At 41.4% G+C, this 12,648-nt stretch overlaps 1 protein-coding gene across 4 annotated transcripts in view; it reads left to right on the top strand.

Annotated features, from left to right (window-relative positions):
- Window positions 1-12,648, top strand: part of EPG5 (ectopic P-granules 5 autophagy tethering factor) — a 54,898-nt gene that overhangs the window by 13,234 nt on the left and 29,016 nt on the right. For 2 of the 4 annotated variants that reach the window (XM_054651549.2, XM_054651547.2), the window contains exons 10-19: window positions 293-448; window positions 802-959; window positions 4,398-4,552; window positions 5,116-5,256; window positions 5,462-5,626; window positions 6,778-6,897; window positions 8,703-8,962; window positions 10,787-10,927; window positions 11,319-11,463; window positions 12,280-12,477. In XM_054651549.2, coding sequence (XP_054507524.2) covers window positions 293-448; window positions 802-959; window positions 4,398-4,552; window positions 5,116-5,256; window positions 5,462-5,626; window positions 6,778-6,897; window positions 8,703-8,962; window positions 10,787-10,927; window positions 11,319-11,463; window positions 12,280-12,477 — 1,639 coding nt within the window. Of the gene's footprint in view, window positions 1-292; window positions 449-801; window positions 960-4,397; window positions 4,553-5,115; window positions 5,257-5,461; window positions 5,627-6,774; window positions 6,898-8,702; window positions 8,963-10,786; window positions 10,928-11,318; window positions 11,464-12,279; window positions 12,478-12,648 lie in introns of all 4 variants that reach the window. The other 2 variants (XM_054651548.2, XM_054651546.2) reach the window with 1 other exon arrangement.

The following is a 12,648-nucleotide window of genomic DNA, read 5'->3' as shown; positions in this document are numbered from 1 at the left end:
CCTATGAGCTTTCTGCCATTTCATCCTGTACAGTTACCTTCAGGCTCCAAAGGTCACACACCAACTAATTTGTTGTAACAGAATATTGTGCCTTTTGAGCTTGCAAAACCAAGGAAAGAGAACACAGAAATTTGACTGATACAATTTATATAGAAACCTCTGGAGCCCAGAATGCAAAATGTTGGACACGTCTCTCGTGGCTAGACTCTAATCTGGTTGCCCTTGTCTGTGTTTTCCTGTGATGGTGACATACTTAATGATCCTTCTTTGGCTTGTTTGCTCTGCTGTGTAGGATGACACTGTGCCATGTGAGTGACCACTGGGCCCAGTATGTTAGTGGCAATAAACAATATGGATCTGTAGAACACCCCTACTCTGTTGAAAAATTGCAGCTGGAGTTTGATGAGCTGTTTTTTAGAGCTGTTCTACACGTTCTGAAGGCAAAAAGGTGGGTAATCTCTTCACTGGCTTAGTTTTGGAGGAGTTGAATGCTTGAAACTGTGATTTGGAGTAACTTTAAATATTTAATGGTTTAAACAAGACTGAAATAAGTAGGATTTTTCAGTGCATTGATAGCATCAAGGTGGGGAGGAATTAGGCCATGAATTGTAGCAACTGACAGAAGCTCTGAAATCTTGGTAAGTTCACAGTGAGGTTGGCTCAGAATCTGAGGTGCTAATACATATCCTCACATTCCTAATTGTGTTACATAGCAGAGGTGTGGGCCAGAGATGTCTCCTTTCCAAATGCTGGGATTTATCAGGGTGGAACTGTTCCTAAGTGTCTCTTCAAATCCAACAGGTTGGGAGTCTGGCTGTTCATGTCTGAGATGCCTTATGGAACCTTGTCCAGCAGCATGCTTTGGAGGCTCTTCTTTGTCATGCACTGTGCTGAGAACGAGCACCTGGAGCAGCTCTGCTCTACTCTTCAACCTGCTGACTACAAGCAGAGACTCAAAGGTAAAATTCCCCCACACAGAGCCAATTCTAATCCATTCAGCTGCTGCTGCATCAGCTGGGGGTTCAACTCTTTGCAGGTTGCTTTGTTAAATGCACCCTTGGCAGCATGACTGGTCCAGTGGCTGCTGAAATGTCTTGCGCAGGTTTTCCAGTACCTGTTTGCCCAAATTGTCATTTAACAGCAACTGATAGATTTCCTGTCCTGGTTTTCTCTGTGGCTGCCTCAGAGCTGCAAGAGTGACATGACCTCTTGTGTATTTTTATATGACTTCCCGTCTTGACCTTCAACAGTATTTGGAGAGTGAGGCTCAAATCCTAAAGTACAGACTTCTGTATCAGTTAGGGTTGGTGTGGCAAATTTTTGAATTTGTTTTTTGGTTTTTTTTTTTTGGTTTTTGGTGACTGATTGACTGTTGAGCTGCTGGTAGTTTTAGAGTCCTCCTTTTTTGCTAATTTTGGCTTTAGTAACTCACATTGTGGGAGACTGATTATCATCCCCACCTATGTTTCCTTTATCTCAAGCCTTCTTTTCATGCATTTCTTGTCCTCAGTGGCACTTTATTTTTATTTCCTCTTGACTTTTGTCCCATGTTGATCTCCACAGTGAACGTGGTGTCTTCAGCATTAGCAGAACTATTTAGAGGCCAGCTGGAATGCTAGTTTCCCTCTGCTGCTGCATTCATGGATAATATTTCAGGACTTGATTGACAGGGGGCCAGGTAAACAAACAGTTTACTGCTCCCTACTTTACAGCTTCTTTGCTGTCTTCAGGGAGAGCAGATCTCATTTTTGTCAGTTTTACTTCTCAGCTGGCTGGTATCCCAGGTAGCTCTTACCCCATCCCATGTACCCAGTCTTGGTGGAGAAGCAGGAGAAAATGGTGATTCTGAGAGGTTACTGAGTATCTTGACTCTGTGCAATCTCAGGTAGCATTTAAGGCGATTTACACAGAAAGGGAGAGAGATACCAAGATTGTAGTTGTGTAGCACTTGATGAGGTGCTGATCTGATAAACACTTGCCAGCCAAAATAACTGTTACACTGTGTCAGTAGAACATCTTTATTTTTGGTTTTGCTAGAAAATTTTTACTGCATCTGTTACGGGTTGCAGTAACAAACACAGATTTTTTTGAAAAAATTATGTTTTTCAGGCATTGTTTTGCTTCTAGCTAACTTTTATGTTTCAAAGTCGCTGGCATGCTGATTCAGGATTTCTTTATCCTCTTCATCCTCCTCAGTGAGTTCTGTCAGCATAATACTGTTTTCCACCAGTGTCTAGACCTAGACAGGGAATATCAGCAGTTTTTCCAGTGAAATCCATCTAATCTTCTGAAATATTTTATTTCAACAGACACTTAAAAAATTAATGCTTAATTTCCTGTAATTTGTACCCTGGAAGATCATGACATTAATATATTTTTGGGAGATAACCTTTCTTAGTGATTTCCTCTCCCAAATTAAGCATGAGAAAAGGTTGGTGAACCTACAGATGGAAGCAAGCCTTGGTAATTGATGGAAGCTTTAGGCATCAAGTCCATAGGAGTGGGAGTAATGCATTTTTGGGATTACCTAAAAACAGAGGCCAGACAAAATTAAGGCAATAAAAAGCAGTTATATTTATTGAAGGGTCTTCAGGTACATTTTGGGCAATCAGAGCCCCCCGCCAAGGGCTGCACCCATTATATGGACAATGAGTCATGGGTTTTCATACTTTTATAAGTTTGCATATTGGGGGTTAATCTTCCAATTGCAGCTTCAGGTAATGAAGGCATTTACCCCAAGTTTGCTCTCCCCCAATTCACTTTTGTTTACAGTTCTCAGGGTCTGAGGTAGTAAGGCTGATTCCCATAATCCCTTGATTCCCAGGCCTAGAGAGGAATTGTTTTTTCTGATGAAAATGGGAAAGCAGTAGCTAACTATATATGGAGTTTAGGGTTATACGATAAAGAATTGCAGGATTACAAATATATGAAAAATATAAAAGCTAAAATCCTAAGGCATCAGGAGCATGGTTGCTATTCTAGTGAGTAGCATCCCTGCCCATGGCAGGGATTTTAATCTAGGTAATATTTAATATCCCTTTAATCCAAGGATATTATGATTTTATTTGTGGTCACAGTTTCCTTGCTGCCAGTAACAAGATTTGAGAAGTTTGGTTTTTAGGGCATCCTGAACTTGAGTTGTAGTGTGATTAGAGGAAGGAATAGGGTCAAGTACCAAGTTGATGGTGAAGATGTTATTTCTCCACTATGAGAAGATAGGATTTAGGGGGAGTCTCTCTGCTTCCCTTAGACCTTGTCCCCATCTTCAGTCCCAGACCATGGCTTGGTGTGGGTTTGAGGTCAGTGTGGAGCCCACAGCTCAGCCGTTCTCCTTCCTCACTGTCACCCTGCTGTGCCTTTAGATACAATAATGATGTGGTCATTTTTAATGTCCTTCTGCATCATGTTAAAAAAAACCAAACCCTGAAGGGGAAACAAGAGTTGTCTGTAACTTCTGCATTAAGGATAAAGCATAGCATTAGGAAATGGAGGTGAGTAGAGAAGGCCACCCCTGTTTGCCTGCTGTATCTATCAGCAGTGTGGTTTCTCCTGCTGTTTGGAAGAAACTGTTTTCTTGAAATTGCACAATGCTCTAGCATGCTGTTCCATGAGCTGTTTTGCCTGTACAGGCCTGACCTTCTCAGCTTGGAGTACAGTTGCAAAATTCTTGAAAGCCCTTAAAATAGAATGTAACCTAAGTGCAAGTGTTTGATCACAAGCACGCTGAGCACATGCGTGTCCAGGTTAGGTAGCTGAGTGCACAATGGATGCTTTTTCTGTATATTCAGCTTCTGTGATAAAATCACTGTAAACAGTGTTTGTTGGCATGTTGTGGTTCACAGAAGGCAGGCAGTTCACTCTCCAAAACTTTTTACAGCTCAAATGATGTTTCCAGTGCTTGTTTTGCTGCACAGACTCTATTTAAGGTTGTTTGGAAGAAATAAAAAAAACCCCACTTTAAAGCACTGTACAGATATCTTTGTATCATTACCTTCCTGTTGTCCCACACCCTGAGAAATGGAATGTTTATTTGCTTTTAGCAATATCTCTTTTGATTTCAAAGAGGAAACTTGCCTTGAATTTCAGTGAAAGAGTATCTTAGCCTTCCTGCTTGTGCAGATTCAGTTCTCTGTTTTTAGAGATAGATTCCAAACAAGTGCATCCAGTGTTTTTTCTTGTATTGTATTTGGGAAGCTCAGACTGGCCTTTCTTTGTAGCTCTTGGGTGTAATCAAGACCTGGGACTAGATACTTGCAGAATTTTATTTGTAATTGGCATGGAATGGTCTCCACAGATCATTTCTCTGGGATTTTCAGTGAATAACTATATAAATGCTGCTGCTGTGTGTCCTATTGCACTTATATCATGTTTCTTTCACTTCACTTTTTTTTCCCTAGATCCAGAGCACCTTGCACAGTTTGAAAAGTATCTCCAGTCAATGAACTGCTCAGAAGAAATTTGTCTGCTCACCACATTTGCTCAGATGGCACAAACCAAACGGGCTGACGTTGATGAGGATTTTATCAAAATTGTTGTTTTGGAGATATATGAGGTGAGTAACGTTACTGGTCCATTCAGGAAAAGAATGAAAATGCTCTTTTTATTTGTAACAGTGGAAGGTGTGAAGCTCTCATGGCTTCTGTAGTTTGTTCTTCCATGGAATTAAAAAAGTGCTACTAGTTCAAAAAGCAGTGAATGAAAATTGCCTGAAGTACTTGTTTTTTCTGGGAACAAGAATGGCTTTTCTGTAAGCGAAGCCAGAATGAAACAAATAAATAAAAAATACATTTATTTTGTTTCATTTTTCTCTTGCAGGCCTAACTTGTAGCTCTGGAATTCCTTAGGTGGTGTTTTTTTCCATTGTTTTTGGTGGGATTTTTTTTTTTTTTTTGTGCCTGTGGCTGTGTTGTTCCTGTGTTTAGTTTTGGACATTATTTTGGCAGTGTGACACAGAACTTTCCTGGTCTTTTAGGGCAATCAGTTTCACTTTCCATATGGGCATTTATCAGCTTTGTCTGTGATGCCCAAGAGCAATTTATTTTCCAAAAGACATTTTATTTCCATGTTAGTGGAGGTCAGCCAGAGGCAATAACTTCTCCCTGCTCATCTTCTCAGGTGTCCTATGTTAGTCTTTCCACAAGGGAGACGTTTTCCAAGGTTGGTCGGGAGCTCTTGGGAGCCATTGCCAGCATCCACACACAGATTATTTCTGTGCTGCTGGATCGGATTAGAGAGACCATTGAGAAGGTGGGGATGGTAAGTGCTGATATCTATAATTTAAATAATTTAAATCAGACATGCAGTTAAACCTAGAGGCCATACCAGGTTGTTATGATTGGATGTGTTAAAGAGCTCTCTGTGGGGTTTGTGGTCATACTCCCCTTTCAGATAGCAGGGCACAGTGCTGATTATTGTTGTGTGCTGAGTAGTGATTTGCACTTTTTGCTCTCTTTCCTCAAAGGTTTCTTTATATCTGTTCAAAGAACTGCCCCTGTACCTGTGGAAGCCTTCTTCATCTGAGATAGCCCTGATCCGTGACTGGTTGTTAAATTACAGCCTGACAGCAGTGGAGAATAAACTGGCTTGCATTATCTTGGAAGGGCTGAACTGGGGACTTGGTGAGCATGTAGGTATTGAGAACAGGAGCCTTGAACCTTCTCACCTTTTCAGAACAAAAGTTTAACTCAGCTTGGGAGTAGAGCAGAATTTGAAAACAGTTAATTGCATGCTTTTTATATTATGGCTGTACATCTAATGGCACAAAATGGGAATGTTATAATAATTTTACAACACTGCCTGCTGACAGGACAATTTTTTATGAATCACATGATTAAAAAGCTTTTAGCATTTTAAAAAGCAATGCTTTTTGAAAGCAAATGCTTTTAGCAGAAATAGATGTTGAGGAATCAAAAATGTTGAGGAAACTGGTGTGACTGTAGTTCACATGTTGGTATCTAGGTATGTTTTTCACTGTGCAAGAAAAGTAATGATTGAAATGAGACATTTCAAAACTCTGAGCATCGTCTAAATGATGGGGAATTATTCCATAATATTGGGTTGCTCCAGGAGCTCCACGAGTTCAGGATATAATTGAGAGTGAATGCTATTTCAGAGAAAACCAGAGATAGATTGGGGCAATAATGTTGCCTGTGTTCAGTGATTTAGTTCAGCATTGCATTCTGTGCATTTGGTAATGCTGAACTCTTCTCTTTGCCATGCTGATGGTTGTACATCACTGTTGACTCACTTTTTTTCTCCCTCTTTCTTGTAGACATGTAAATAAAAATGAATGTTAGGGAAAATTAACAGAATTCTTTGCTGTGCAATAGCAGTGCCATTTCTGTACCCTTTGATGTGGGGAAAAATGATTCTTTAGTGTGGCAAATTGATAGAGGAATTGCTGTGTTTTCATACAAAAAACATGGTGATGGGATTTGGTTTTGTTTGTGCAAGAGTTCAACTGTTTGTATTATCTAATTTAAAATGGCATCTGTGGATTTTTGGATTAATTATCATATGTTCATAAAATGCACATGGAAAGTCAATATTATGATGCCTTTTAAAAAAATAATCTAGTTCTTGGGCTTTGTATTGCCCAGTGTGAGCCTGGTACTCTTAATATTGAGCTGAAATTTTTCACTGGTGATGATTTTTGCCTTGATATTGCAATAATTAATTTGAACAGCCAGAAAACTTATTTCTCTGTGATGCAGCTGTACAGTTGTAGAGACCTCTTAAATGACTCAAGGTTTTGTGTTCTGACACTGTTTTTAGCAGAATACTCTTCACCTGGATCCAGCTGTCCATTCTGAAGTTGCATTGATGGTTCTGGAAGCGTATCAGAAATATCTCTCCCAAAAACCATATGCTGGGCTGCTTTCTGAAAGCATAAAACAGGTATCCCTTCTTCTTATTTAAATGCAATAAATTATGGATGGCTATAAATGGGAAAAGCTTCAGGGCAAGACCTTGTTTTCACTTTTTTTTCCCTTCTTTTTAAAGCTGTTCTTTGTCCAACTACAATTTCGTTATGTACCAACACTCATTGTTGTCTGCACCCACAGAACTATTTGAAAATTCTGTAAGGTTTCTGTTGAGCCTCTGTGTGAGAATCACAGAATGATAGAATGGTTTGGATAGAAGGGACCTTAAAGATCATCCAGTCCCACCGCCTGTCATGGGCATGGCCACCTTCCACTGTCCCAGGTTACTCCAAGCCATGTCCAGCCTGGCCTTGGACACTTGCAGGGATCCAAAGGCAGCCACAGCTGCTCTGGGCACCCTGTGCCAGGGCCTGCCCACCCTCACAGGAAAGAATTTCTTCCTAGTATCTGATCTAAATCTACTCTCTCTCAGTTTGAAGCCATTCCCTCTTGTCCTGTCACTCCATGCTCTTAAGAATCTCTCTCCGTCTTTCTTGAAACACATTTTAATTTTGACCCACTTGCAGGTTTGTGAATAGTCATGAACTGCTCCTCCTTTACTCGTGCAGAGGTAGACAGTACTTGCTGTAAAACAGAAAGGCTATTTTTCATTACTGGTGAGCATAAGAGAACTCACTCCAGCTCTTATCTTAGTTGAAGACTCAAGTGTTAATCCCTTTTGGAGCTTTTCAGCAGTGGGCAATGTTATGTGACCTGAACACACCACAGACATCTATTAAATTGATTTTATAGCACACTGGATTCAGGAGGGGATAGCTCCAAGTTACAGAATGCAAATGGAAGGATAGAACGATCAAAGTTAAAAAATCCCTGTGTTGGATATTTAGTCCAAGAGGTTTTGGGATGGGCTTTGTCTTTTCAGTATTTTTTGTACAGTGTTTTCTCCTCCTCTGTATTTTTCTCCCCAGCTTTTTCTTCCCACACTCTGAATGTTCTTTGTTGTCTCTGCTCTGTTCTGACTTGCTCCTTTGCACTTACCCATGGTTTGTTGTCTTGTGCCAACCAGATGAGTTCTCTTTTTTAAGCCAGTGTCAGCCCTAGTTGCCACTTGTGCTGGTGAATCTGTCCTGACTTGCTTGAGCCTATAACTAGAATTTGAGAGAAAATAGTGCTTAGGTTCTTGTACCCCTATTCAGAGAGGATGAAATATCTGCATTGCCCTCCAGCTCTGCAATTTACACTGTTCTGTCAGAACATGTACATATATTTTTCTCCAGAGATTTATAATTTCTTGTGATCTAGACATGGTCTCTGTGACAGTGGGCTCATACACATGTGATTCTGCCTGTCCATATACAGGTTTTTTTCTGAGGAGAGCCTGCCAGGTTTTAGGCCTTTTGTTGACAGATAATACTTTTGTATAGATTTTTCTGTTTCCTTTCACTAGCAGTCTTAAATGTTTTAAACATTATTGAAGGTTGTGTCTGGATTTTTTTTTCCAGTATTAAAATTAAAATTTAATTCAAGGTCAGTATATAGCTTGGAAAAATTTAAGCAGACAGTGTAAGCTGCTAGCCTTTACTTAAAGGGATGGGGGAAGGAGAGGGAGGTAGAAATTGAGGCCATAGGAAGAGAGTGGTTAGATAAACTACATGGTATGTCTAAAAAATAATTGTTGTTGGTCTGATGCTAGGGGGTTTGGGTTGGAAGGGATCCCAAAGATCACCCTGTTCCCCTTCCATGGACCAAGTCCCATTCCAGTGCCACATGTGCTGTGTCATGGCTGTGCTTCCTCTCATTCCTGCTGCTCTGTTCCAGGTCTCCTACCTGGCCAGCATCGTTCGCTACGGGGAAACCCCAGAGACCTCCTTCAATCAGTGGGCCTGGAGTTTGGTTCTGAGGCTGAAGCTGCACAGGAACGACCGTGGGGTGCAGCAGAGTGGGCTGGCTGTCCCCGTGTGCGACGGCGCGCTGGACACGGCCGAGTCGGTCACGCTGCACCCCCTGCTCAAGGCTGTCAAGGCAAACGTCCCCATCGGCTGCTACCTGGCACTGGCAATGACCACCCTGGGACACAGGTGAGGCTTTTTGGGTGTTTGCCTCGGGTGGGTGGCCCCAAGGACTGAGCAGCCTCCCTGATGCTGAGCTGAGGGTTGTTAACGGCTTTCTGCCTGTTTAAAAAGGAAAGGGCTTGTGATGCAAGGCATCGAGCAGCTTGTCATCTCTCTTAGGAGGAGCTGAGCCTGGGCAGTCTGGAGAAGACCAAAAGGAGATCTCATTAATACTGATAAACATCTCAAAGGCAGGTGTCCAGAGAATGGTGCTGGACTCTTTTCAGCAAGCAATGGGCACAACTAAAACACAAGCAGTTTCACCTCAGCATGGGGAAGAACCTATGTATGCTGAGGATAGCAGAGCCCTGGAACAGCTGCCCAGGGAGGTCATGGATTCTCCCTCTCTGGGGACATTCCAAACCCACTTGCATTTGTTCCTTTGTCTGCTCTGGGTAACCCTGCCTTGGAGGGGTTTGGACTGGATAATCTCGAGGTGTTTTCCAACCCCATCTTCCTGTGATTCTGTGATTGTAGTTTCACAGAATCCCAGAATCGTTTAGGTTGGGAAAGACCTCCAAGGTCATCGAGTCCAACCTTTGACCAATCCCCACCTTGTCACCCAACCCAGAGCACTGAGTGCCACGTCATTCCTTGGACACCTTCAGGGCTGGGGAGTCCAACAGCTCCCTGGACCGTGCTTAATAATCCTTTTTTTGTGAAGAAGTTATTCTTGAATTCTTTCAAACTACCTGCTATTTCCTTTATTTTGATAATAGTACTTTTTTTGCCTTCTGCACTTTCGGGTTCAGTCATAAGAAATAATACTGAAACTGGGGCTTAGCAGTAATTTCTCTGAACCACACTTACTGAAAGGGTTGCTCTAGAGGTAATTTCTTTTATTGGTGCAGCACTGCATTCAGAAAATAGTGAGGAGAAAAAACCCACTCATTCTGGGAATGGTGAATAAAAGCATTATAAAAGCATTGAGCCTCTTAGCCCTGACTGTGTTCCAGCACAGTCTTTTCCAGTGCTTCTAGCTGGTTTGTAAGCTGGTAAGGCTTTTGGATGTAATCAAATGTTCTTGTTTGACATACAGTGCCACACAAAATCTTATCAGTTCTCTGATACACCAGAACTCTTCCCTGAGTCTGTGATCCCTTTGGTTATGTGCTGTGCTATTCAAGATTTCCACTAACTTGTTTTCAATGTATAATATTATGTTTCTCTTTTAAGGAAAAATTACCTGGCCTTTTTTCTCCTTCCCCAAGGAAGGAGAAGAATCATTGCTTCATAATCTTATCATTGTTTCACAATAAGATTATGCCATAGATACTCCAAAGCACTGGGGTAGTTTGAGATTGATATTAAGGTTATTTTGGGTTGAGAGTGGAAATTTTTCCAGAATTTTGAGCATGAAATAAAAAACCAAAGAACCTCTTTAGTCTGTTCCCCTGCACCTTCTCTGTTTGGCCTTTGGCTCTTTTCCCTGGAGAGGGAGGTGAATTGTCCAAGTTGGGCAAGAAGAGTGAGTTTAAAGTGATAGAAACTTGCATCTCTAGTGATTTTTGGAAGATGGGACACTGATCCCCAGAAAGGGATTTGTGAAGGAAGGAGATACTTAGTAAATATTTGAGAGGGAAATATTTGGCAAATCTGTCAGCTATTGAATGACTCTTATAGCTGACGAAAAGACCTCTGTATTTAGCTATTTAGATTTTCAAAGATAAAGTGTAAAGTTATGAATATATTTGCATCTCAGTTAGTAAAAACTAAATCAACACCTTGTCTCCCTTTCTGCTGATAGTGAATGTGTTTTTCTTAATTTTTTTTTGTTTTGTTTTCTGACAGCATCGAGAAATTCTGTGCTGAAGGGATCCCTCTTTTGGGTGTGCTAGTCCAGTCTAGACATCTGCGAACAGTAGTCCATGTGCTGGATAAAATTTTACCCTTGTTTTACTCTTGCCAGTATTACCTCCTGAAGAATGAACAGTAAGCATTATATGTTCATAATATGTTAATTTTAAAATTTTATACATTTGTTTACCTAGTTTATTCATAGTTGCAGTAAAATAATCATCTGGTTTAGACACCTGACAGTCTCCCAGACAAATCCTGAGTAAGATTTGGGTGTTGATGTAGATCAAGAACTGGTATTTATTTCTGATGAGCTGCCTTGAATTACAGGCTAGTGTGAAATGTTCATACTGTGCCCAGTGTATGGCTGAACTGGGGCAGTTAAATCTGCATTGTGGTTGTGAATCAAAACCTTTCTGTACGTGTCTCACTGGTGCTGTTGAGCTGATTTTAAATTCTCTAGAAGTAGGCTTTCTATTTAATATGGAGTAAGAGGTACTTCAATTTCATTTGTTTACATTCCTAGGTTTTTATCTTATGTGGAACTGTTCCTTCATCTGGACAGTGGAGTCCCTCAAGGGGTGACCCAGCAGGTTACCCATAAAGTGACACAGCACTTGACAGGAGTGAACTATGGAGAAAATGTTAAGCTGCTCAGTAGTATGATACAGGTAAGAAGATTATTTAAAAAAGAAAGGGGGGAGAGAGTGCTTAAAACCAAGCTTATTTGACTGAGTTAGTGTTAAAGGTTAGAAAGGATACTGAACCTAGCAGCTCAGTCACAGAGTACCCTATATCAGGCATTGGTAGTTGGGTTTGGTTTCTTGAAATGCTCCTGCTTAAACTTGCCTAAATCTGGCAATGCATGTGACACTAACAGCAATATTTACCTTTCAGACTTCTTGGAAAATTCATTTTCCCACACCAGGTCAAAACTGTTTAAAAAAGGAAATGTAAAATGCAGCACTCCTTTCTTGTCTGTGTTATTTGAGGAATGCAGCAGAGATATTAATGTTTGCAAGTTCTGCTTTTTACCATTAATTTAGGGCTCTGGAATGGAAAAAATGTTCTTGAGTTAGGGAGCAGTAGTGTTTTTTTTAAATACAGTGGTCAAAACCCAGGGCCCTCTAACATTAGAGAGGGATAGTGGAAACAGACTTACTCTGGGAAGGCCTTTTGCAGGAACAGCAGCCTGAACTTTGGGAATAGGTGCTGTTTATGCCTGCAGGTGTCCTGCTTAAGGCTTCTGTGTCTGTTTTTGCTGAATGCACAAGATCCTTTGCTCTCCAGAATCTTCAGAATCTGCAGAAGTTTGGAGGCTGAAGATGACAAAGCTGTCCTTACTTGGGTATAGAGAGTGTTGTTGTAAATGATTTAATTTAAGGATAGCCCCACAGCCTCAAGCAAGTCGAACAGTCCTCCAGTAAATTCTAAAGCTTTACTCAAAGCTGCGATCCGCTGACCGATTTTACCCTTTAATTTGTCAGACTCACATTTTCCTAAGTGACCATCCGAATGGAGTGGGGCCAGCTGCAGTCCTGGAGTTCTGGGTGCAGGTCCTCACCAGCCAGCAGCTGTGGCACAGGGACCGGGCCACGCTCTGCCTGCTGGATGACTTGTGCAAAGCTGCTTTCCAGTACAGCCAGGAGGACTGCGTGCAAAAGCTGCTTTACCAGCAGCACAAGGTAAATAGACAGCTGTGGTGTTTTGGTGTGGCTCTTGGGTAAATGGTCAGCTCATCTGTTGCACAGTCGGATTTTGATGGGAATGAATTTTCCTGAAATGCAGCAAGAGCGACTGTGAAGTCCTAGGGTGGTTTGGGTTGGGAGGGACCTTTACAGCCCATCAAGTTCCAC

This window comes from Agelaius phoeniceus, chromosome Z (genome assembly GCF_051311805.1).
Source record: "Agelaius phoeniceus isolate bAgePho1 chromosome Z, bAgePho1.hap1, whole genome shotgun sequence".
In the NCBI taxonomy this organism is placed as follows: Eukaryota; Metazoa; Chordata; class Aves; order Passeriformes; family Icteridae; genus Agelaius; species Agelaius phoeniceus.
Note: the sequence above shows the minus strand (reverse complement) of the source record. Positions and strands in the feature narration are given on the sequence as shown.